Source organism: Anser anser (genome assembly GCF_964211835.1).
Source record: "Anser anser genome assembly, chromosome: 9".
NCBI lineage: Eukaryota > Metazoa > Chordata > Aves > Anseriformes > Anatidae > Anser > Anser anser.
The window spans coordinates 27,678,079-27,699,227 of record NC_139729.1 but is presented as its reverse complement, the minus strand read 5'-3'; the positions used below and the strand labels follow the sequence as shown (position 1 = coordinate 27,699,227).

At 50.3% G+C, this 21,149-nt stretch overlaps 3 protein-coding genes across 10 annotated transcripts in view; all 3 read right to left on the bottom strand.

Annotated features, from left to right (window-relative positions):
• The window catches only part of PLCH1 (phospholipase C eta 1), a 94,583-nt gene extending 91,735 nt beyond the window's left edge, over positions 1-2,848 (bottom strand). For 2 of the 8 annotated variants that reach the window (XR_014588444.1, XM_083849527.1), the window contains exons 1-2: positions 1,340-1,383; positions 359-472 (exon numbers count right to left, since the gene is read on the bottom strand). The gene's annotated coding sequence lies outside the window, so the exon portion shown is untranslated. Of the gene's footprint in view, positions 1-358; positions 473-1,339; positions 1,429-2,161 lie in introns of those variants that run through there. The other 6 variants (XM_083849534.1, XM_083849526.1, XM_083849532.1 and 3 more) reach the window with 5 other exon arrangements.
• Positions 2,849-3,571: 723 nt separating this feature from the next.
• On the bottom strand, positions 3,572-11,094 carry LOC310903989 (protein C3orf33 homolog; the record flags this gene model as incomplete). Its single annotated transcript, XM_083848106.1, has 8 exons — positions 3,572-4,719; positions 6,197-6,350; positions 7,670-7,729; positions 7,807-8,339; positions 8,465-8,555; positions 9,016-9,080; positions 9,192-9,365; positions 11,061-11,094. The coding sequence occupies 8 exons, from the start codon at positions 11,092-11,094 to the stop codon at positions 4,691-4,693; spliced, it is 1,140 nt and encodes a 379-aa protein (XP_083704232.1). The 3' UTR covers positions 3,572-4,690.
• SLC33A1 (solute carrier family 33 member 1) lies at positions 10,338-21,113 on the bottom strand. Its single transcript, XM_083849549.1, has 6 exons — positions 20,300-21,113; positions 16,458-16,648; positions 15,622-15,806; positions 14,564-14,681; positions 14,209-14,424; positions 10,338-12,571 (listed from the first exon to the last, which is right to left on the bottom strand). The coding sequence occupies exons 1-6, from the start codon at positions 21,039-21,041 to the stop codon at positions 12,404-12,406; spliced, it is 1,620 nt and encodes a 539-aa protein (XP_083705675.1). The 5' UTR covers positions 21,042-21,113; the 3' UTR covers positions 10,338-12,403.
• Between the last annotated feature and the right edge of the window lie 36 nt (positions 21,114-21,149).

The window sequence follows — 21,149 nt, the reverse complement described above, 5'->3', positions numbered from 1 at the left end:
CCTGCACCACTGCCGGCCAGCCTCGGCCCCGCTCCGGCAGAAGCACCTCCTGCTTGTGGACGTGGAAACCCAGACAGATTTATCCTCGGCACAGCCCTGACCCAGGGGCACAAGGCAATCGATCTCCGTGCAGGGAGCCGCGCTCTGCTGGCGGGCGGCTCTGAGGCTCGCGGCACGCTGCTCACAGCCGCGCGGGACACGCTCTGCATCCTGCCACACCAGGGGAAAACACCGTAACGACTGCTTCTAAAGCACCTCCACCACTCCAGTGGGTTTGAAATCGTGGTTTAACCCGGCTTTTTAACTAAGAAGAAGTTTCCGTAAAGCCCTACAAGGCGATAGCGCACGGCAGCCTTACCTCCGCTGAAGGCACAGGTTGGGATAAACTGTCCTCTCAGGTAACGCAGACCTGTGGGCAGGCTGCTGCTTTCAGGAGCTGGAGTGCTTTTTGTCCCCTTAACTTCCAGACTTTCTTAAACGTAATAAAAATAATGTAACTTAAAAATAAAAAACCTACTGTGTAGCCGCGCTCTTGGCTTTGCCACCTAGGTTATCAGTTTGAACCGAACCGGGTCTTGAGGGGCACTTCAGATTTCCTTGAAGGGATTAGAGGAAAGCCTTGCTTTGCCAGATCACTCTGTGGCGCCGACAGAAACACAGCCTCGTGTACAGGCCGTCCCAGGAGCCAGCCGAGCGCAGGCCGGCTGCCGGCCCCCGCCTCACCGCTCCTCGCAGAGCCGCCTCGGGGCCGGGGCGCTCCCCGGCAGCCCGTGAGGCACCAGCCAGGCCCGGGCACAGCTCGGAGCCGCCGCCAGCGAGCCCCTCGGCTCTGCTTTTAGGGCGTGAGGATGTTATTCAGGCGCTGGGGGGTTTGATGGAAGCCGTCTCGGGACAGCTGAGGGGACCCGGGCACCCCCCCGAGCCGCGCGGCCCGCTGCGGGACCCGTCACGAACCTCCCGCCTCCCTCTGAGGAAACTTCACGTTTTTAGGAAGCCTTAAAAAAAAAAAAGGGCAAAAAAGCGGCGTCTGGGGAACAAAAGGGGGTGAACTCGTGAACTTGTCGCGGGGGCGGTGCCGCGGCCGCGGGGAGCAGCGCACGGCGCGGCCAGGAGCGCCCAGACGGGCGAACCGGGGCGGGGGGGGGGACAGCGGCGGCCAGCGGCCGGGTCCCCGCCACCGGGGGCCGGCAGACAAAGAGCCGCGGCCGGCCCCGGGGTGCGGGCACCGCCGCGCTGCCCCCCGGCCGCTACCGCTCGGCGGCGACCCCCGGGGGCAGCTCCCCCGGGCAGCGCCCCCGGCCCCGACCCCCCGCGCCCGCCCCCGGCGCCCCGCGCTCACCCCCGGCGCCGCCTCGCCCCGCTGCGCTCCGCTCCCGTTCAAACGCCCGGCGCCGCCGCCCGGCCCCGCCCGCCGCCGGCCGGGAGCTCAGGGGAAACCCGGAGCCGCCGGCGGCCCGGAGCGGAGCCGAGCCCAGCGCTCCGCCGCCCCGCCGCCCCGGATCCAGCCCCGGTGTTGCGGCGGCCCCGCGCCCCTTCAACCTGCCCCGCCGCGCCGCGCTCCCCCCCCCCCCGCTCCCGCCCCGAGGGGCCCCCGCCTCTCCCCTCCCCTCCGCTCCTCTCCTCACGGAGCGCCCCGGGCTCGCCCCCCCCCCCCCGCCGCCGGGCGCTGTGGTGAGGAGGCGCGGGCCGGGCCCGCCGCACCTGCCGCGGGCCCCCCCCCCCCCCTCCGGTCGCGGCCGTTCCCCCGCGCGCCCCCTGAGGAGAGCAGCCGGCCCGGCTCGTTGCTTTGCAGCCGTTAAAACCCCTCCCGAACTTCACCGGCCCTTCCCCTGCGGGAACCGGCGGCGCCGAGCCGGGCGAGGGGTGCCCGCCCCGAAGCCTCGGGTCCCCCTGACGGGGGAAGGCTGCCGTGAGGGAGGCACCGTCCGAAATCCCGCTTCGGGGCAGCCCCTTCGCGTACCGCGGGGGCCGGAGCGTGGCCGAGACGCGTTTCGTGAGGAGCCAGCAGGCACCGAGCACTCGAGGAGCTTTGGGACAGGGGGGTCGGGGTTTGGGTGCTCCCGTGTGGAGCCGGGATCCCGGTGGGCCCCTTCCAACCCGGGAGATTCCGTGGTTCAGCCTGGGAAGGAGGGGGAGAGGCGGCAGCGAAGAAGAGATTTACCTGAGGACGGTGACTTTTTGCTCTTCCTTCTGTCCAGGAGCGGTCGCAGGAGAAGCCTCTGGCCAGAGGCTCATGGCCACGCTGCGGCAGGGCCCCGCTCCACGCCTTTGTTCTCCTGTCAGGAGCGGCCGTGGGCAGGGCTGCGCCCACCGCTTTCGGGGAGGCTCTGGGAGAGGCTGGTAATGTTTGTCACAGCCATTTGCCTTAAATACCACACCGGCAATAAAAAAACCTCTGCAGCTCTGAAGGTGTTTCCCTTAGTGGGCCATCTGGAGGCATCTCCTTTCACTCCCTGCAATCTTTGTAAGGAGTTGGCTTCCAAATGGTGCTTTCAGAGCTGCAGGGAAGGCGACGAGCTAAGTAGTGTAATTCTTGTCCTTACTCCCAGTCACACAAGGACTGCAACCTCTGCTTGGAAATACTCTTACGTGCTGTGGTTAAAGGAGATGGATAATGCTCCTCGAGGCAGCGCGGGGTGTCGCCATGTCATGGAGAAGAGCGCTTTTTCTTCCCCTGACCTCCCAGTCAGTTCCACAACGTGGTTCTGCTTAGCTGTTTGTTTCTGCTCCTGTTAGGGGCTTTTCAAGACAGGCCTCCCACAGAGACAAGATCTACAGCCATTCAAGACTTGCACAGATGGAAAGCACTGCTATTTTTTTCTTGATCAGAGTTGTAGTGGTTTTTGTTTTGTTTTGGGTTTTTTTTTTGAGAGGGGGAAGTCTGGATGGAATTATATTTAATTATATTTCATTATCGCAGCAAAAGGCCATATGTAACTGTGGAGTTATGCTTAGTTTGAAAAAGCGCCACTTAATAAACCGAAACACCTACAATTAACCACGAGAAGTAGTTTATGACTATGTGTGACTTCTCTGTCCAAGTACCACAGCAGTGATTGACCCAGACCTGTAATGCATAAAATCAGGTACTTCTTTTTATGAATTTTCTGGAACAGGCACAGATAGCTGGTTTCCAGCTCCGGTCAAGGTCTCCCTCTGCTCCTCCGTCCCACGTTGGTTCCCAGCACTGATACCTGTCCTGCAGGTACCTCACGGCTAGCTGCTCACTGTACTGTGCAAGAAAACAGCCTTTCGGTCCTTAAGAGGACACAGGAACAAAAGTAATAAAAAAAATCACTGACATACATTCTTACCGAGGATAAACTTTTTTTTTTTAGGATCTCAGGATTCACAATTTTGCCATGAAGCCAGCAAGGAAAAAAAAATACATAACTAATACCAGGCAATGCTCAGATACTGAGATTTTCACACAGCACTCCTCTCCTTGGCATTTCATTGCCAAATAAATAAGTGGAAAGAAAAAAATAGATGCAAAGCACTTCACTTGAGATAATCAGAAGTGTGGCAGATTGAAAATCAAGTGTTTGGTAAATAAAACGTGATGATGAACTTGAGAAATCAATCTTTATTCTGAGAATATTTACAAAAAATATACTTTACACCTACATAACACCTCTTTCAAAAATAAAGCACTCTGTGGTCCATTTTTTATATTTCCTATTTTAAGTTTTATCTTCTGGTTTTAGATACTTTTAGAACCATCAGAAGAAAACAGATTAGTTTTTTCCTCTGATATAACTTGCAAAACTCTTTCATGTTAATTTTGTGTTTTACAAATTGGCATTACTAGCATTGTAGTTTCCGTTCTTTAATATACCAAGTAATTTTTTATTTTTATATGTTAGTGGTTATGACCCTATCAGCTTTTTAAGATCAACCACAACAAATTACCTTTTAATCTGGTAATAATGCAACCCGTTATTCAAGATGAACGATTTTTTCACACACAAATTATGCACAAACGTAGTATAGGAATTCAAACAAGCAGGTAAAGACGTGCTACAGCTTTCTCAAGCTCTGAAATGGAGTTTTCTAGCCAACGCCAGTTACCTAGCAATGACCTGTAACAGCTAAGCATTGAGGTGGTGCGCTTTGGATGGATACTTTGCACCTCTGAAAAGCAGCTGCCGACTGTTCTCACTTCAGTTAAAGCACCTGTAGGTATTTAGCAGGTGGAAAACGGCACAGCTGATTTGGGACACTGCTGGAGAAAATTTTAGCTTAAGGACACTTCAATTTTGGTCCTGCATAATACAACTAAACTTCAGTCCCACACAGGTTATATAATATGGCATTGGGTAACTTTACGGCTTTTCTGTTCAAGACAAGGAACGCACAAGTTACGGCGCTTTATATCACAAATTTATATTTTACATAAAGCATGTAACGCAGATACGTGGCCTCCCTCTAGACAAGTCTCCCATTCTGCCTTTAAATATAACTTCTTAACCAGCTCACAATCTGTTTCAATGTCCGTACGCATTTATTGTTGCTTATACGGTCTCTAACTCTTTCAGAGAAGCTTTCTTCTTGCCATATTCCTTTATTTTTCTTCAAGGCCTTTAACTCCGCCTGAAGCAGTCTTTTGTGAAGTTTCCAGTAGAGGCGAGAATGATGATGTAGCCCTTCGATACGTGCTGTTCTGCCAAGCCCTTGTCTCAAGATCTCCTCATTTAAGCACACGCTGAGAAAGCGACCCTACAGAAAGGCACAGTAAATGCGATATTCACTTACCCTTTAAAACTGCGTGCGTCTGCACGCGTGCGTTCCCGCTGAGCGTCGCTTCTGGCTAAATCTACCCTTGTGCAGAAAGAGTTAAAAGAAATACAGCTGACTTTGAGAACGTACTACAAGCACAAGTAATCTATAAGAAAACATTTGATGGATTAAACATTAAGCTAATCAGAACGACACCATATAGCCTAGCACTATCAGACTGATCAGTCTACAAAAGTACTTGTTTTGGAGTCTGACTTAGTAATATAACTTTATTTAAAATTCCTGTAAAGATAATTTATAATAACTAATAGCATTCTCATGTACTGACTGTTTAATCACAGCCAAACTTAAAACTGCAGATTAAAGTCATTTTTTGTTGCTATTTTTACCTTATTTACTAAAACACGGCACTCGAGTGCCAAGTCCTCCCTTCCAAGAAGCTGGAACCATACCATTTGCGAGGGTTTCACCTCTTTCTGTAACCAGACCGTGCCACTTGGAGCCAGCTCCACTCCAGCAAGTCTTACCAGCAAAAGACCTTTTGATTGCCCTGGACATAGATAAAGAGAACTTTTTTTTACTGAATGCCACAGTCAAGTGAAATGCCACACTTTGCACAGACCCTCAGCTGTCGTTAACAAGTTTAGTCCCACGGACTTAAAAAAAATAAATCCATTTTAGTTCCCCAAAGCACTATCTATTTGCAACTAAGAATTTGATCTAATTCCCCCTTCAGTAAAAAAAAATAATACTTAAAGATTTCACAAATGATATAAGCTATTTTGTGTTACTTTACATACAAGTAGAAAGAAGTACTTTTGTTATCAGTCACCACTATTTTATCTGAAAGGGCAGAAACACTAGGAGAAGAATTAGCAAATTTCGTATTTAAATTAGCAAAATCGTATTTGCAAAGCGAGCACGTGACTGCACTCAGACCTGACGGACGGCTTCTGAGAAGCCAGGGCAAAACCGCCCTGCTGTACGGAACTGTCTGATCTTCATCTCTGAATAAAGGCATAATGGCAATAGAATTGTTTTTCTGCCAGTAATGAGAGCAGCTATGCAAACAAATTAACTGCCTGCGTGCTTGGGCTTTCGCTGCCAGAAACACATCACCATAATAAAACGCTGTACTGGCAAGCTCCTCCTGCAGCTCTCCTCTCAGTCTTTCTTATTCCTGTTTCCCATCTGTGAAGTACGGAAGGATCAGAAGGCAGCGCCACAAGTGTAACTTCAGCCTTCCTCTCCGCCTGCCCCCGCCTGCCCGCTCTGTGCAAAGACAGCGCACCTGATGTCCCGCTGATTTCTGCCCATCTACTTCCAAGAGTATCATTTAAAATAAAATCTAAAAAAAGCAAACACTTTTGGTGTCGCAGTATTTGTGCTTGTCTAGTGGACAATACTGTTAGTGACATTTCATTCCTATCCTTGTTTTTCATCTCCTTTTACTTACATTTCCTCTGTATTGATGTAATGATAGGAATGCTAATGGGAATGTGTTCGACTTGCAGACCTTTCTCCGTTATGTGATGTATTTTTCCCCGCAATTTGACATTCTTTTCAATAAACTCCGCGGGTATATCCAAAGCATTTGTGAACTTCGTTGTCTATTGATGGAAAAAAGAATGAGACACGGTTTAAAATATATACAGAGAGAGAGAGCAGTTTCAATCACATGAAATCCAACTTACTCTACAAACGATTTGGCAAATTACAGATATACTGTTACACAGCACGGACAACACAAACAACTAATTCTTTTCTTAGACAGTAATCAGCTGTAGAACCCCTTAGGTGCCCGCCCTTCCAGACGCTCAGGAATGTTCCCTGTTTTACAGTATTTGCAACGTTGGGGATGGGCATGAGAGCAAGGATGGAAACTGATGTTTTATATTGACACGCATTGAAATTAACTTGATTCACCATGAAAAGAGTGTTTTAAAAGTGGCCTGAATGGTGCTAGAAGAGGGGTGAAAGCCAGCCAAGAAGCGAGTGTTTGAAGACACTGGCAAAGAACAGACACACCGAAAACAAAGGCAGAGCAGAGCAGAGCAGACAGCAGCAACAATACAGACTTTGATAAGGGAGGCAAAGAGGAGAGGGACAAAAGCCGGTGTGCACCTTTGAGAAGATCACAGGATGACTAAATTCGATACCGCATCCCTTGATAACGGGAGGATTCAGAGGAGGGAGTTATCCGATCACACGGGAAAACAAAGGGTAGTGGCACCAAGGGCTTGGCCAGCAGCAGCCGCGCAGCAACAATGCAGCTGCAGCAGGGACACAACGCCCCGAATTTAGGGCGCTGATTTTTGGAGTTGTCACTGAGAGAAACCTTCTGGGGACTCCTGACCTGCGTCTGTAGCCCTGCGCGACGCACCCAGCAGCCTGCCTACAAGTGCCGCGTGGGCAATCCGGCAGTACGTGCGGTTTGGGCTTTCTGGGGAGATTTTAACATAAAAGCGTCATACAGACGGTCTCTCACAGCAGACTGTGTGCAGGGCTGCCAGGAGGGAAGTCAGCACTGACCGCTGGCCCCTCAGCAGCTGGAGGCGGCACACGTCTCAAGGGGTTAAGGGACCTGGGTTGATGCTTAAAAATATGGGAAAAGCACCTCTGCTCAGGGAAGTAGGGAGAAAGGACGAGGGGAAACCACCTCCGTTTCAGTTCTGGTTGAACTGCAGGTACTTCTGCGCCGCGGGCCGCAGGAGGCGGCAGCTGGGGATGCAGCACCGAGGAAAGCGACTTCACGGGCAGAAAACCAGGGGGGGGCTTCAGCGCCGGCGAGGGGCGGGCTACAACCAGCCGCAGCCCGCTGGGAGAGGGGCGCTGCGGGGGGGAACCGGGAGCCCGGCCCGGCTGCGGGGAGCCCTGCGGGGAGCCCTCCGGCCCTGCCCCGGCCCTGCCCCGGCCCGGCCGCACTCACCATGCGGACGCTCCTGGCCAGCACCAGCAGCCCGGCCGCCGCCAGCCCGGCGCTGAGGTTCTGCGGGAAGAGGACAGCGAGGATCAGCGGGGGGCCGGGGCCGGCCCCTGTCCCCGTCCCGGCCCCGGCCCCGTTACCCGCAGGAGGCCGAGGTGCCCGTCGGCCCACTCGGAGAGCCGGGCCAGGCCCTCCCCCGCCGCGCTCCGCCGCTCCGCCATGGCCGCCTCAGCGCCCGCAGCGCCCCCGCACGGGGCCCGCCGGCACCGCGGGGCTGCACCGGGCACCGCCGGGGATCGGGGGGCCGCTGACGAGCCGGGCAGCGTCCCCCACGGGAACTGGGGCAGCTTCCCCCACGGGAACCCGAATGCGGGGCCCCTGCCTTTGGGCGAGCCTGCGAGCAGCCCCTGGCGGCGGCTGGGGACGGCGCCGAGGCCTTGGCTCGGCTCCTGCTCTACGGGGCCGGGCCGCGACCTTCGTTCAGGTGAATTCAGGCCGATCCCAGCCCCTCGTCCGCATCCTCCGGCCCTGGGACAGCCCTTGCCGCACCTCGGGGTGCTCTCAGCAAACGGCCTGAGAACGTTCCCGTATTTACCGCTGCTGTTTATTCGTTCCCCTGCCTCCGTTTCTCCCAGCTGAACCGACTGCACAGCTGTGCAAAGATCCACGAGGTCTTCAAAAAAATACAGTGCAAGGAAATAATCACACACAATATAAAGCCCTACCTAGGCTGTGTTTACACAAGCCTTTCACCTCCATTAAAGCCCAGCCCAAGGTTTCTGCGTGAGCAGGCGGTACCTGAAATAACGTCAGTATCAGCCACGGCTCGGGATTTCAGGAAAACCACAGATCCCGTTAGGAATTCATAACCCAAGGCACCGACAGAAACCTGCTTAAATCAAAACATTTTACCTGATGTTGCAATTAAAACAATTCTTAGGCTACTGGCTGCGAGGTGTCTTGAACAAATAAATATTACCACTATAATTTTCTTCAAGGAAAGTGGTGAAGCTGTTAGGTTTGATTTATTTACTAAGCATGAACATTTAAAGATTAATAATAAATACAGAAATAGTGCAAAATCTGGGTTTCAGCAAAAACATATGCACACAGCTCTTAATAATTTGGAAGCATGCTGCTGACTTGCTAAAGCGTGCATATCGGGTAAAATGCTAACTACGCAGCATCGTCTCGTTTGGAGAGGTGCCAGAAGAGTCGGACAAGGCTGCTGCCTGCAAAACCTTGCTCCGTTCCCTGCTGCAGGGAGAGGCTCTGCCTGCCGACGCTGCGCTCTGCAGCTTGGTGACAGAACTCTCCTCTCTTCCCTACTTCACCACATCAAAAATCACCCGAGCATCACCTCCTTGTAGTTCACGGCGGCGTTTATCAGCGTGTATAACCACATCGAGAACATCTGGAAGACAATAACCAAAACAACTTTACAGGGAAACCGGGAACTGTTGACAATCACTGGCAGGTTTTTCAATGTCCATGGCAAAGAGGAAGCGTGCGGTTGGGGTGTTACCGTGAGCCGTAGGTGGCGGTGACGGTATCGCGCTGCCAGCACCAACGTTCCCAAGGCATCGGGTGGGCGAGCTCCTCGGCGCAGGGCAATCCTCAGCCGCTTCCTCGCCGGGACGCAGGCCGGAGGCAGCAGCAGCAGCAGGAGCACAATCCCAGCTCGTGCAGCCTGGAGAACCTTACGCTTTGCCCTGGACCTGCTCACTGTGGGCACCACAAGTACAGAACTGAATTTTGGAGCATTGGAGCAAGTGGTCGTTTCTTTGGCAAGTCTCAGGGAACAACAACAAATTAATTTCACAAGAGCAGGGGAGGATGACTTTCCTGCGTGGCAAATCCAGCACAACATCACAGCTGTGTCCAACGGCACCGCAAGGGCGAGCTGTTCTCTGCCTCTCCTCATGCTCTGCTGCACCCCTCTCCCCAGGACCTGGCTCACTTCACAATGATCCTGCTCAGCAATCTAAACCAGGACAAACCCTTTACCTACAAAAAAGCATTTCTGCCATTTGTCTTTTGCTAGGAAGAAGTCACCTCTGACTCCCTGCCAGACCCCTTCAGGGAGGTGCAGGGATGCAGACGTGGCTGGGGAGCCACGGGACAGCTCCGACAGGGGCAACCTGGCCAGAGCACCAAGCTGCCCAGGTGCTGACCTGGATCAGGAAGGGAAGCCGGCTACACAGACATGCAGCACACACCCGTCTGGTCTCCAGATGCACTGAGGAGCCCCTGTGTTCACGTAGCACCACAAAGTCCCTGCAGCTAATCAAGAGACTAGAGCAGTGCTTGGTCATTTTCTCCAGTTCCCATTTCAAAAACAGACTCTCAAGCAAGAGATTGAGTTCTTTCTTTTCTTTTTTAATGTTAAAGACTTCTCTCATCAAAAAAAAAAAAGAACAAAAAAAATCTTTAAAATAGGGATAGTAAACCTGAAAGATTACTGGATCCTTTCAGCAATCTGCTGATGAACTGGCACGGTTGTAACATTTGTGACTTGTGTTACAAACCAGCAGCACTGAGAGATTAAAAAAAATACCCTGTCCATTGGTTCCTTCTCCAGTTCGAAAGAGGAAGAGAATTACTTATGCTGCATTTCATATAACAATTGGAGTTTAATGTTGCTGTTGAAATCATCTCATGTATCAGTTAAGCAATTCCCAAGGCGTTTTTATTAGAACAGGTTACACTGGCACCTTCAGACATACTGAAACAAAATTGCAAAGTAAAAGCCAACTGTAAAACATTTATGAATTTAATTTCTTATATTCCGCAGCCTAGAAGATCTCCCTCAAAGCCAGACAGGTTGAAAAAACACTCTAGGTATGGACGAGCTGCTATGGAAATAAGTGGCCCGTTGTTACCGTACAGACCCAGACCCAAAGTGCCTCACTGCATACTGAATGCAGTAGCAATGATCTGGCTAGGACTGAAACATACACCCACTTCTGCCTACAAGCCTCAGATCTATTCTCAGATTCCTCTTGTGCTTATGCAGAGATACAATTGGAAGACTTAGCCTGGGGAGTAAAAACTGTGCTTCTGTTCAGCTTGATTTTTTAATCCTGCTGTCCTTGAAACAGAGTGGGTGTGCTGTTGCTGGACCACAGATCACAGCCGGGGGAAATCAGCTGGGGCCTGCAGCTCTGGGCTTGGCTTCCTACCAGCTGCTCAAGGCTGCCGCTTTGAGGAGGGAAAGAAGAGCCAGAACAGGCGCCAATACCCAAGGAAACACTCGGTCACTGTCCTCTTCCGGCACCTTCTTACCCAGAAGGTCACACAGATGCTTTGAGCACACCGGATCTCCCCTGCAGTCTGCCCAAAGCTGGCGTAATTTACTTTTTGCTGAAGCATACGGTAACAAAAGACCCACAACCTGTCTCGCCAGGAGCTGGGAACGTGAAGGTCATGGTGCAATACTTCCAGTATTGACAAGGCAAGAGATAGAGAATTAAAAAGAAAATCACATACCTTTCAAAGGTATTTTTGTATATATTTTTAATAATGATGTACGATATACATCCACCAATATACAAGTGCCCCTTCTCTAGGCGTACAGTGTGCTTGCTGTACATCACTAAGGCACTCAGGAAAGAAGTCATTCTTGATAAATGCAACAGGAAATTTCCACTATAAAGGATCAGTAATAAATTTCTATAGCAGCTCTACCACAGGATGTAACTCGTTTGCATTCTGCAACAGCAAGTTGTACACCAACTCACTGGGAATTTGGCAAGTTTGTTGTCACCAAGTCACTTTCAAAGGCACTGCTCTTCTTTTCTTACCCCTGGCTGGGAAGAGAGGCATTTTTTCCTCACACTGATCTTTAATCTGTTCAAATTTTAGTGACAGAGGAACCAGCACTACCACTTCATTCCATCAAAATAACAACTGCCTCCGGAAGGACCGCGTGCCTTCTCCTTTCAAAGCCTGTGTTTTGTGCGCTAGCTGCTACGCTACGCGGTTTACACCTTCAGGACTCAATGCTCAGAGTATTGTGCGTTACTCTTAAGTCCTCCTTTACATCATTTTTTCATCAAGAAAGAATCCTGAATGTAAATCAAAATGCTGTGAAACAGAGGAAATAAATTAAACGTAACTTTGTTTATAAAAATATTCTCTTATAAATCTTTAAAGCTTATAAAAGCCTGAAAATACATTTAAAAGAATCTCTGAAACATTATTTCATCCTTTGAAATGTGGTTACAGTCCAGAAAGTGAGAAGAAACAAAGCCCACGGACATTTTACATTTATCTTCCCACGATGAATTCCGCAGTACGATGTGCTTAACCTACAAGTCAAAATGCCTTTCACATCCTTCCCCAGGTCAGCTGCCCGTGCCAAAGCTGCCTGATCACAAATCAAGAGCTGGAACTCAGCTAACAGCGCTGCTGTTTAGGTAAACGTGGCACGAGCAGCTTTTCCATAGCTACTACATGGAAAGCTTGGGTGTTGGTTGTATCAGAAGCCACGGCTCTGAAGCTAGAGCATGGGGACACGTAGTACACAGGTGCCATTTTCTCATTACTTTCTCAACTTGTGTTCTCAGACTGGGAAGGCAAGTGGTGTCACATACGCACACACCACTGTCTCAGCCACCCGTTTTTTTCAGCAACTTGGCATTTAAAAATACCTATACTCCTGCTTATTGGTTATGGGATGTGTCTTTGTAATAAAACTAAAATAACCTGCCTAGTCCGTCCAATATTTAAATGGCATCAATTGGTCCTCTTGCACTTCCACGAAGACTGTCCTTCATCCTGCAGCTTTTTCAATTTGGGCCCAAATAGGAACCACCAGGCGAATCCCAGAATGACACAGACAACGGATTCCACGTAGTAACCATCCAAGGTAGTAACGCAGGAACCGCCGGCTTTCGTGCAGAGCTGCAACACAGAAGCAGAGGCATTAAGTATTTTCTGGGAAAAACAGAAAGGCAGGCTTTCTAGAAGTAGGCATTAGGTACAGTTTAATGGCCTTTTAAAGGTCATGTCTAAACATATTTTGTTATTTCTCTTTGTTTCTGATGGAGTTATTAAGAGAGACATTTGAGATTACCATTAGTGTGAAATGTTAAACTGTTATAAAACATTTGGGAGACGGGAAGTACTGGCCCAAGGATCCAACTCTACAAAACAGATGTACGATCCCTGTTCTTAATCCCATGAAGGAAGATTTCTTTTCTGTCCATCCAAATTGCTTCTTTAGAAATGAGAGCCTTGCATCTCACCACACTGAACCTGCAAACAGGCAGCACAAAGCCAGCTGCCTGCAGCGTATGTCTGAGGAAGAACAGGCCTGGGATGTGCTTTAATTGCAGAACTGAAAGGCAAACTCAAGCATTTAAGGGGTAGGTGTACGGCATGTGATTGGTTTTGTGATTAACTTTCAATAGTGCCATAATCCCAAAACAAAGCAATCGTCTGAATCCAGGTTCTGCCAGCATTTGCATTATTCTGAGACACGTCAAAATCAGATTAGGAGTCAGAAGGGAGTGGTCGTGGAACATTTCCAACAGGGAAGACGTAGAAAAAAGATCAGAGGGGTGAGTTGAAGGAGGACGGACTTAAGTCCAACAGATGCCAAGGCACAGGGAAAATAACTACTGCTAAGCTGAGACCCATGCTGAAGCAGCACATGTTAAGAGGAAGCAGTTTCTCCAGTCAAAACTGCAATTCCAGTTCAAACAAGTCCAGTCTGACTTCTAGAAGAGTGTGGTCAGAGGACCTCCGCATCCCGAGGAGTGCCATATACACAAAGGCATTCAGGAGTGAAATCTCAGTCACGAGTAAGGGAGAACAATGCCACACAACAAAAACCCCCCAAACATTTCCACCCTTCCAAACCTTCGCATTACAACTTCTCACTTGCTCATGCGGAGGTGAATTTGAAACACTGCTTTCCAGGCAGGTTTCCGCGCTGTTTGATCTGAGTACAGTAGCACAATATGTTCTCTGTTCTCTTCCACAGGGCTCCCCGGAACCGGGAAGGCTGCCAGTCACACCGCTCAGTTTCAAATGGAAAGCAAAGATCAAAGGCAGCAAAGTAACATCACGGTAGAAGGAATCAAGGTATCAAGACAGGAAGCCACCAGAAAGACAGGCAGAACAAATAACCACCACAAAATCGAAGGGACCCGGGGACGGACAGCCTGCCAAGAACAGAGCGCCTGGTCACACAGCTCCAAGCTGAGCACACTTTACTCAGGAATGCAGCCACCACCTCCCTGCACTGCAGAGCGCGGCACCAGCCTAGTGCTGCCGCCAGCAGCTTTTCATCCCCACCAGAACAGAAAGGGACAATTACTCCGCAACTGCACATCTTTGGTAAAGATGTCAGCTACGAAGAGTGCGCAGACAAAGGCTGAATTTTATCAGTTAGGAAAAAAAGTTTAATTACTGGGATTTTTTAAGTGTAAGCTATGCTCCGTGAAGGTTTTCAAAGGTGGAAAGAAAAAAATACTAAGAGAAGCCATTTCATGCAGCCATAACTGAACAGAGACCTTCACAGCCTCCAAACTTACTTCTGCAGCAGCTGGGGTTCCGCAGGCCTGCTCCTGGGCCCCTACGCACTCTTTCACCGTGAGCGGGTCAACGAGCCAGAGCGCAACCGTGGATGGCCAGTTCCCTCCCAGGTTCGACACGGTATTTAGGAGTGTCATGTAGGTTCCTCCGATCAGCGGATCGCTAACCTTGGCGTTGAACGCCATTATTGCAACGTACATGCTATACAGCGTGACCTGGAGGGGGTGAGAAAACCCACAGGTTAAAGGAATTCTAGGGTAGCTAGGAACAAAAGCAGCTAATGGCATTTACAGTCCTCTAGCTGATATGAAATACCCTCCTGGTGCCCTTTGCTTCCCACGCGGTGTACGTTACCTGATGTAAAGCATAACTCAACAATACTACGACATAGTAGTAGACAGGAAATCCTCCTTCGTGTTTTACTTTAGGAGTCCACCATACCAAAAAAGCAAATTCTAGTCCAAACAGCAACCTGCAGGAATAAGAGAGAATTTGTAACTCAAGTAATTTTGTCCACGTGCTCCTGTACCCTAATAGAAAGCAACTATCAAACATTTGCACATACAATATATATTAAAATAGCTTTAACTAAATATAAACAATTTCTATCTTGTATAGAATTATGTATTTAGTATTTGACAAGCACTGAAATTGTAAACATTTCATACCTAAACAATTCTTCCTTCCATATCAGCATAACACTGCCAGATCTCCTACACCAGCTTCTTCCCCTGTCCCTCACAGGGAAGTTTTTGTTGTGGAAAGCAACACACAAGAAATTCAGATGGAGAAAAATTTACCTGGCTTTTTTTTTAAATGAAAGCATACATCATTGCCTAAGAGCACATTTAAGTAATGGTACAGACAGAGCACTGATCTACTGAATAATGGCATTAAGTAATTTCCTGGATTCATTGGCTTTACATTCCTACAGAATTCCACGGGCAAACTCCTATATAAACCACTTACAAACGAAACGTCTCACCTGTATCAGCCTAATTCACCTTCTTTTTTCTCACTTATCTCAGCAAAGCATGCATCTAGTACGTGTTCCAAATGATTTGTCGATGCAGTCTGCTGCTCTCACGTTAGGCAGTACATGTATTTCCAGAGACACAGTCCCACATCTACTCAGAACGATTCAGGAATAAGGAACTACTGACACTGCGTAAGAGCAGGGAAGTACTGCCCTATGCTGCTGTACACGCATCTTAAAACCCCTGCTCATTGTGCTCTTTTACTTGTGTCACCACGTGAATCATCTCCAAGGCACAAGATACATAGAGTTCAACTTGCTACGGAAATTCTGGCGCGCTCTTTCTTCCGTCTGGAACTTACACAAGAACTCTTATAATTGATCCAAGTACACAAATTACTATGTTTCAACAAAACCATTTTTTGTTTGTTTTTACCTAAAAGGCATAGCTTTGTAGAAGGTGTTCAGCGGCTGGGGGCCTGCTGTGTATTTGCTGATAATCAGAGGCAATATGATCTGTACAGGAACCATTGGAACTGCCAGCAGAGCTAAATGCTCTTTAGGTACTCCTTCTTCCACCAGTTTGAGTCCCGTTACAGCATCTGCTGCTGAAAATCCAACCTGCAATACAAGTTAAACAAAATAAACTGGGGAAAGCAGCAACAGTATGGCTAGAAATTCAGTTTACTTGGCATTAAGTACACCGAGAAGTGATACAGCACAATTCACTTGTGTTTCTGATTTCCAAACTAGTTCTGAAACGTATTCTACACTTGCACACTATTCTTGTCATCAGTGCCAGAACTATACCAAGAGCAATTAACACAGCAACAGTATTCATACCCGTACCTTAAAGGCCTGTTGGTATCCATGACTGCCAACAGAACGTTGTGAAAACCTAGTTTGTACAGAGTTACAGATTCCGGGAATGTGATTTAGGTGAAAAGAAACATTTTCTGTGCTTTTAACTGCAGCCTACACAAACTGCCTAACTGTAAGGATGCACATTTAAAAATAAATTAATGTTACATTGCAATCAAACTTTTCTTTGAGCACTTACGTGCTTACACGAGCATTAAACTAACGCTTTCTGTTGTACAAAGCTACTTAGCTCAACCATACAAGGCATTGTGTTTCCAAATTTCAAGTGAAAATTTGGAACTGATGGCAACCACTGGCGAAAGTGAGCAATAAGCTGGACCACGGGGACTCAGCAACCTTTCAGATTCTCGTACCATCAGCACCTGACAATTCATGTACGTGTTTACCTACTTTTGCTGTGAGAATCAGGAGACAGAACGTGAGAACTGCTGGCATCTTGATTATTGAGAAGAGCAGCTTGTATGTATCGGTGATGCCTTTGGTCTCTTCCTTTGTTGGTGTTAATTCTTTGTTTTCCTTTTTCAGGAGGGCAACAAGCGTAGTGGTAATCAAGAAGACAGCTCCCCAGAAAAACAGGAAATCTGGAATACAAAACATATTCTAGCACCCACGACAAGCACTTCATTAACAGTTCACTGAAACGCGCTTATTCTGCTACCACACAAAGCACAACCTAATAAAAAAAGTTGAACAAAAGCCGTACGCATTGACCCACCTGAAAAGAAGCAACAAAACCAAAGCACAAGCAGACAGCTACACGCAGCAACAGACAGGGCTCCTCCCTGCCCCTCAGTCTATAACCACGTTTGCTCGAGGTTTAGACACAGCAGCAACCTGGGTCACTTCCCTCCAGGTCTGTGGAGCACCAGTGAGCACGTCGGAGACCAGAAGTCAAAGTGGACTTTCTGAGGAGCTGCACAGAAACCCACTAAAAGCGAATAAAGGAGGAAAAAAGGCACGTTGAACAGTTACAAGACAGGATGGGAAAAAACTCTGGAGGAAGAAGCCATTCGCCCCTCTGCAGGTGACCCATCGCAGCCCGCAGCCATTCCGCGCCCCGACCCTCCGCTCCGCATATCCCCCATCCGGAGGGAACCACGATCGATACCCACGCGAGTGCAAAGATGTCCCGACAAAGGTTCCTACACAGTCACTAAGGAAAGCGTCACTCAAACAGATCTGTTTTAAGAGGACGTCCTATTTGCTATCTCCTCAGTGCTTGACATTAAGCAGAGTATCTGCTAAAAGGCAGACTGGAAGGCAGCAGCAGTGAAGCACGCTCACGTTTTATGGCAAGGACTTAGAGAGCTCACTAGCCTAAGACAGCCCTACAAAAGAGGCAAGAAGGAATTCAGTAACATGCAGGGACTGTGACAAAAGTACCCTTTTATCCTTCTGATCAGAAGCAACCCCAGGAGCCTCAAGATAACGAAGCAAGCAGCAAGGGCTGGTGAAAGGGCAAAGACAGGGCAAAGGTTTAGTCAATCATTAGCTGCTTTGGATTCGCAGGAAGGAAGCACCACAAGCACAGATGAAAACCTGCAAGGCTCCTTTAGCTATTCCCTACCATCCCCAGTTTACAATTAAAGTGGCATTTCAGATTAGTTTCTGCTGCTTCCACGTCGCTTATTTTTCCCTTTTCAAGAGTACTCTAAAGGAGAGAAGACCCCATAAACAACGCTGTCAGATTGCTCTCTCCTCTGTTTAAAAAAAGAAGCCCTGAGCGTATCTTCTGAGTAAAAGAGCAGCGTTCAGAGCCACGCTGATCTGCTGCCTACACGAGGCAGTACCGTGACAACAGCGCCGAGTGCCACCGCGGCAGCGGGACACCCGCAGCGTGCGGATGGAATGGAAATAGCTCCGAGCATCATCCCACAAAAACTCATCAGGTCAGCCCCGCCAGATGCAATACAGCGCTGGCTGGGGTGGCTGAAAAAGGCCACATGCAAGAGTCCAGACTAAAACGACTTTCTTTTCATAGCAGACGTTTTCTAGCACTGCTGGTGCTACCGGTGCTGCCCACTGCCCCATCCCTATTTTGTCTCTGCCTCCGTGCTACTACCAGGAGGAGAAACGGCTGTGCTGGGGCAATGCAAACTTCAAAGCTCGATCACAAGTAGAGCAGGCTGCAAAAACGTCACGGAGGTGTGGGACAGGACAGTTGCTTCATCACAACAGCTTTAAGTGATAACGCAGCCCCACATCTCCTCCCAGGAAAAAGAGCGCTCCCCTCAGCTGCCTAGTCACGGTTGTTGCACCTTCCTCCTGCAGCCACACCTCACCTCTGTCCCTTCACATGCCACAGGCATTCACATGACTCCATGAAAAACTGGAGAGGAACCAAAAGACGCGGCCAGTCAGCTTTTTAAGAAAAAAATAACAACGTCCTTTGAACAGCAAAGTGCAAAGCTCATATACGTGCTAGCACAAACAATAAGCCCACTGAAATGAGTTTCTTTTTTTTCCCCTCCAGAACTTCAGCCTGAAGAACATTCTAGGACAGCGTTTGTTCTGATGAGCAATGTTACATTTGTGCACGCTACCTCCTGCAGCTAACAGGAACGACAAAGGCTGCTGCTTCCCAGCTACCTGAAGCTGACTCGGCATCACGAAGCTCGGCCTTTTCTTTCCCTTACCAGCAGTCAGTCCGCAACAGAAGCGCTCAGGGAGCTGAACGGGCACAAAGCCACCCGTCGGCACTGCAAAGTTCGCTGTGCCTTTGGCTGCCCGAAGCAGCTCTCCCCGGTGTGAGAAGCAGAGCGCCGCTCACCGCTGCGGCTGCGTCAGGACAGGCGAGGACACGGGAGCTGTGGCACGCCGTCACGGGGACGAGGGAAAACAAATTTCTTGAAGGAAGGCAGTTTTGTTACCCAAAAAACATATCCTGCAACTGTAGTGTCAGAGTTATTTGCTTTTCTTACTCCACCCAGGTTAAGGCCCCACACAGGTTAAGCAGGCTGTGCAGGTACTTTTTAGTTTTAGCTTTTTTTTAAGGCAGTATTCCTGTAATAGCAAGAAATCCCTTTATAAAAGCAGTACTGAAAAAAAACCACAGCCACCAAAAACCCGGCGAGTGGAGCTAAGCAGACAAACGAAGCCTCTTTAAGCACACGAGTGATTTCCAAGTTGCATCAGCAGCAGAAGACGTCAGCTCGCTGCTGCAGCAGGAGGGGAGATACACGGCAGCACTGCTGAGCAGCACAACAGGGGAAAGCAAAAGCAAGCAATACGTCAGCGGGGTTACTGTGAGGAGTGCCCCGTGCTTGTCGACACGTGGACAAGACATAAATAAGGTCACCAGCAGCAAGGAGATGGGAAGGTTAGTTAGCAGTTGTAGCGGCTGCACGACGCACAGCAGTCTCAGATGCCGATGTCCTCGTGGATCAGTACGATCAGTTTGCTACCTACAGGGCAGGAAGCAAAAGCGAGTCTTTTCCCACCATCTCACATCAGTTTTGGCACGCTTCTTCTCTTACCTGGTACACCCAAAGCGATCAGAGAGGAAGAAACTAAACCCGTGAGAACCTACTCTCAGTACTGGCCTGGTCACTCCGAAACTGCCCCCAGAAACAGTGCTGGCTTGTCAGAACCACCCCGAGCTGCGCTGCCTAACCTCAGCCTCCCAACACACACACGGACTTCTTACAGATCTTCTGGCAACGCACCTACCACCACCAACACCCAGACTTTCTGAGGAAAAAATTAGAAAACACTCCTAGGCCTGCAGCTAGAAAAGGATGGATCACCAGATTCCATTTAATTCACTGAAGAAAAAGATAACCCTTAATTTACTTAATTAAGACCTTCCTTTGGAGGTTGGCAACGTGGCCAAGCCTGAACGCTCGTCATTTCTGTTTCTGTGAGCAATACCATTTGGGAAGTTTTTTTTTTTTTAAAGCTTATTTCCTCTTCTCTTTCTCCCAGAAGAAGATATTCTCAAGCAGCCTCCTTAAAGGCAGGCAAAGCATTTGCATTTTTTAGAACAGCAACCTATTCTGCGGTCATTAAACTAGGAAGCGTTTAAAAAACAATCAAGTCTCTCCAAAGCGCTTAGGTCAGCCAAGTCAATGACCAGGCAGATTTCCCTCACGCTTCAGGCCAGAGGAGCCCGGCGCACTTGCAGCAGACCCCACCAGCCTCCTCGCGGTTCGGGAGGCCAGAGGTGCAGGCGGAGGCAGCGAGCACCCCCAGCCCCGCACCACCGCACGTGGGCCGGGGCACCCAGGCGCTACCTGAGAGGGTGACGATGCCCCGGGGCTGGGGCTGGAAGCGCAGGTACTTGTTGCAGAAGGAGGGCGACTCGAGGGCGAGGAAGAGGACGTTGCCCAGGAAGTAGCCGGCCGTCTGGCCCACCGAGTTGCAGGTGGAGGCGTAGCCCACGTTCTCCCGGGACAGCATGGTGAGCGCCCAGCCGTCCACCGCGATGTCCTGCGTGGCCGCCAGGAACTCGAAGAGGAAGAAGGTGGCCGTGAGGGCCACCACGTCGGGGCCGCGGCCCTGCCCGTCGCCCAGCAGCGCGTCCACCCGGCGGGACAGGCCGATCATGAAGAGCCCCAGCACGTACTGGGTCGGCACCAGCCACGACTTGCGGCGCCCGAAGCGCCGCACGTACACGGCGTCCACCAGCGGCGCCCACAGCAGCTTGAGGCTGAAGGGCCAGAAGACGAGGCTGAAGAAGGCCTGCTCGGTGTAGCTGGCGCTGCGGCTCTGCAGGATGAGCGGCACGCTGCCCGCCAGCCCCAGCGGCACGCCCTGCAGCACGTACAGCGCCAGCAGCAGCAGCACGCTGCCCAGCTCCGCGCGGCACCCCCGCGGCGCCGGCACCGCCGCCGGCAGGCCCAGCTCGGGGGACGGGGGCGGCAGCAGCGCCTCGGCCTCGCCGCCCGCCGGGCCGGCCCCGAGGAGCGCCGGCGCCTCCAGGCAGTGCGGGTGGCTGCCGGGGCGGCGCTGCCGGCCGCCCTGCTTGGCCGACATGGCCCGGCCCAGCCCGGCGCGAGCGGAGCGCGGAGCCCCGAGCTGCTGCCGCCGCCGCCGCCTCACCCTCACTGAGGAGACGCCGCGCGCCGGCCCCGCCCCGCCCCT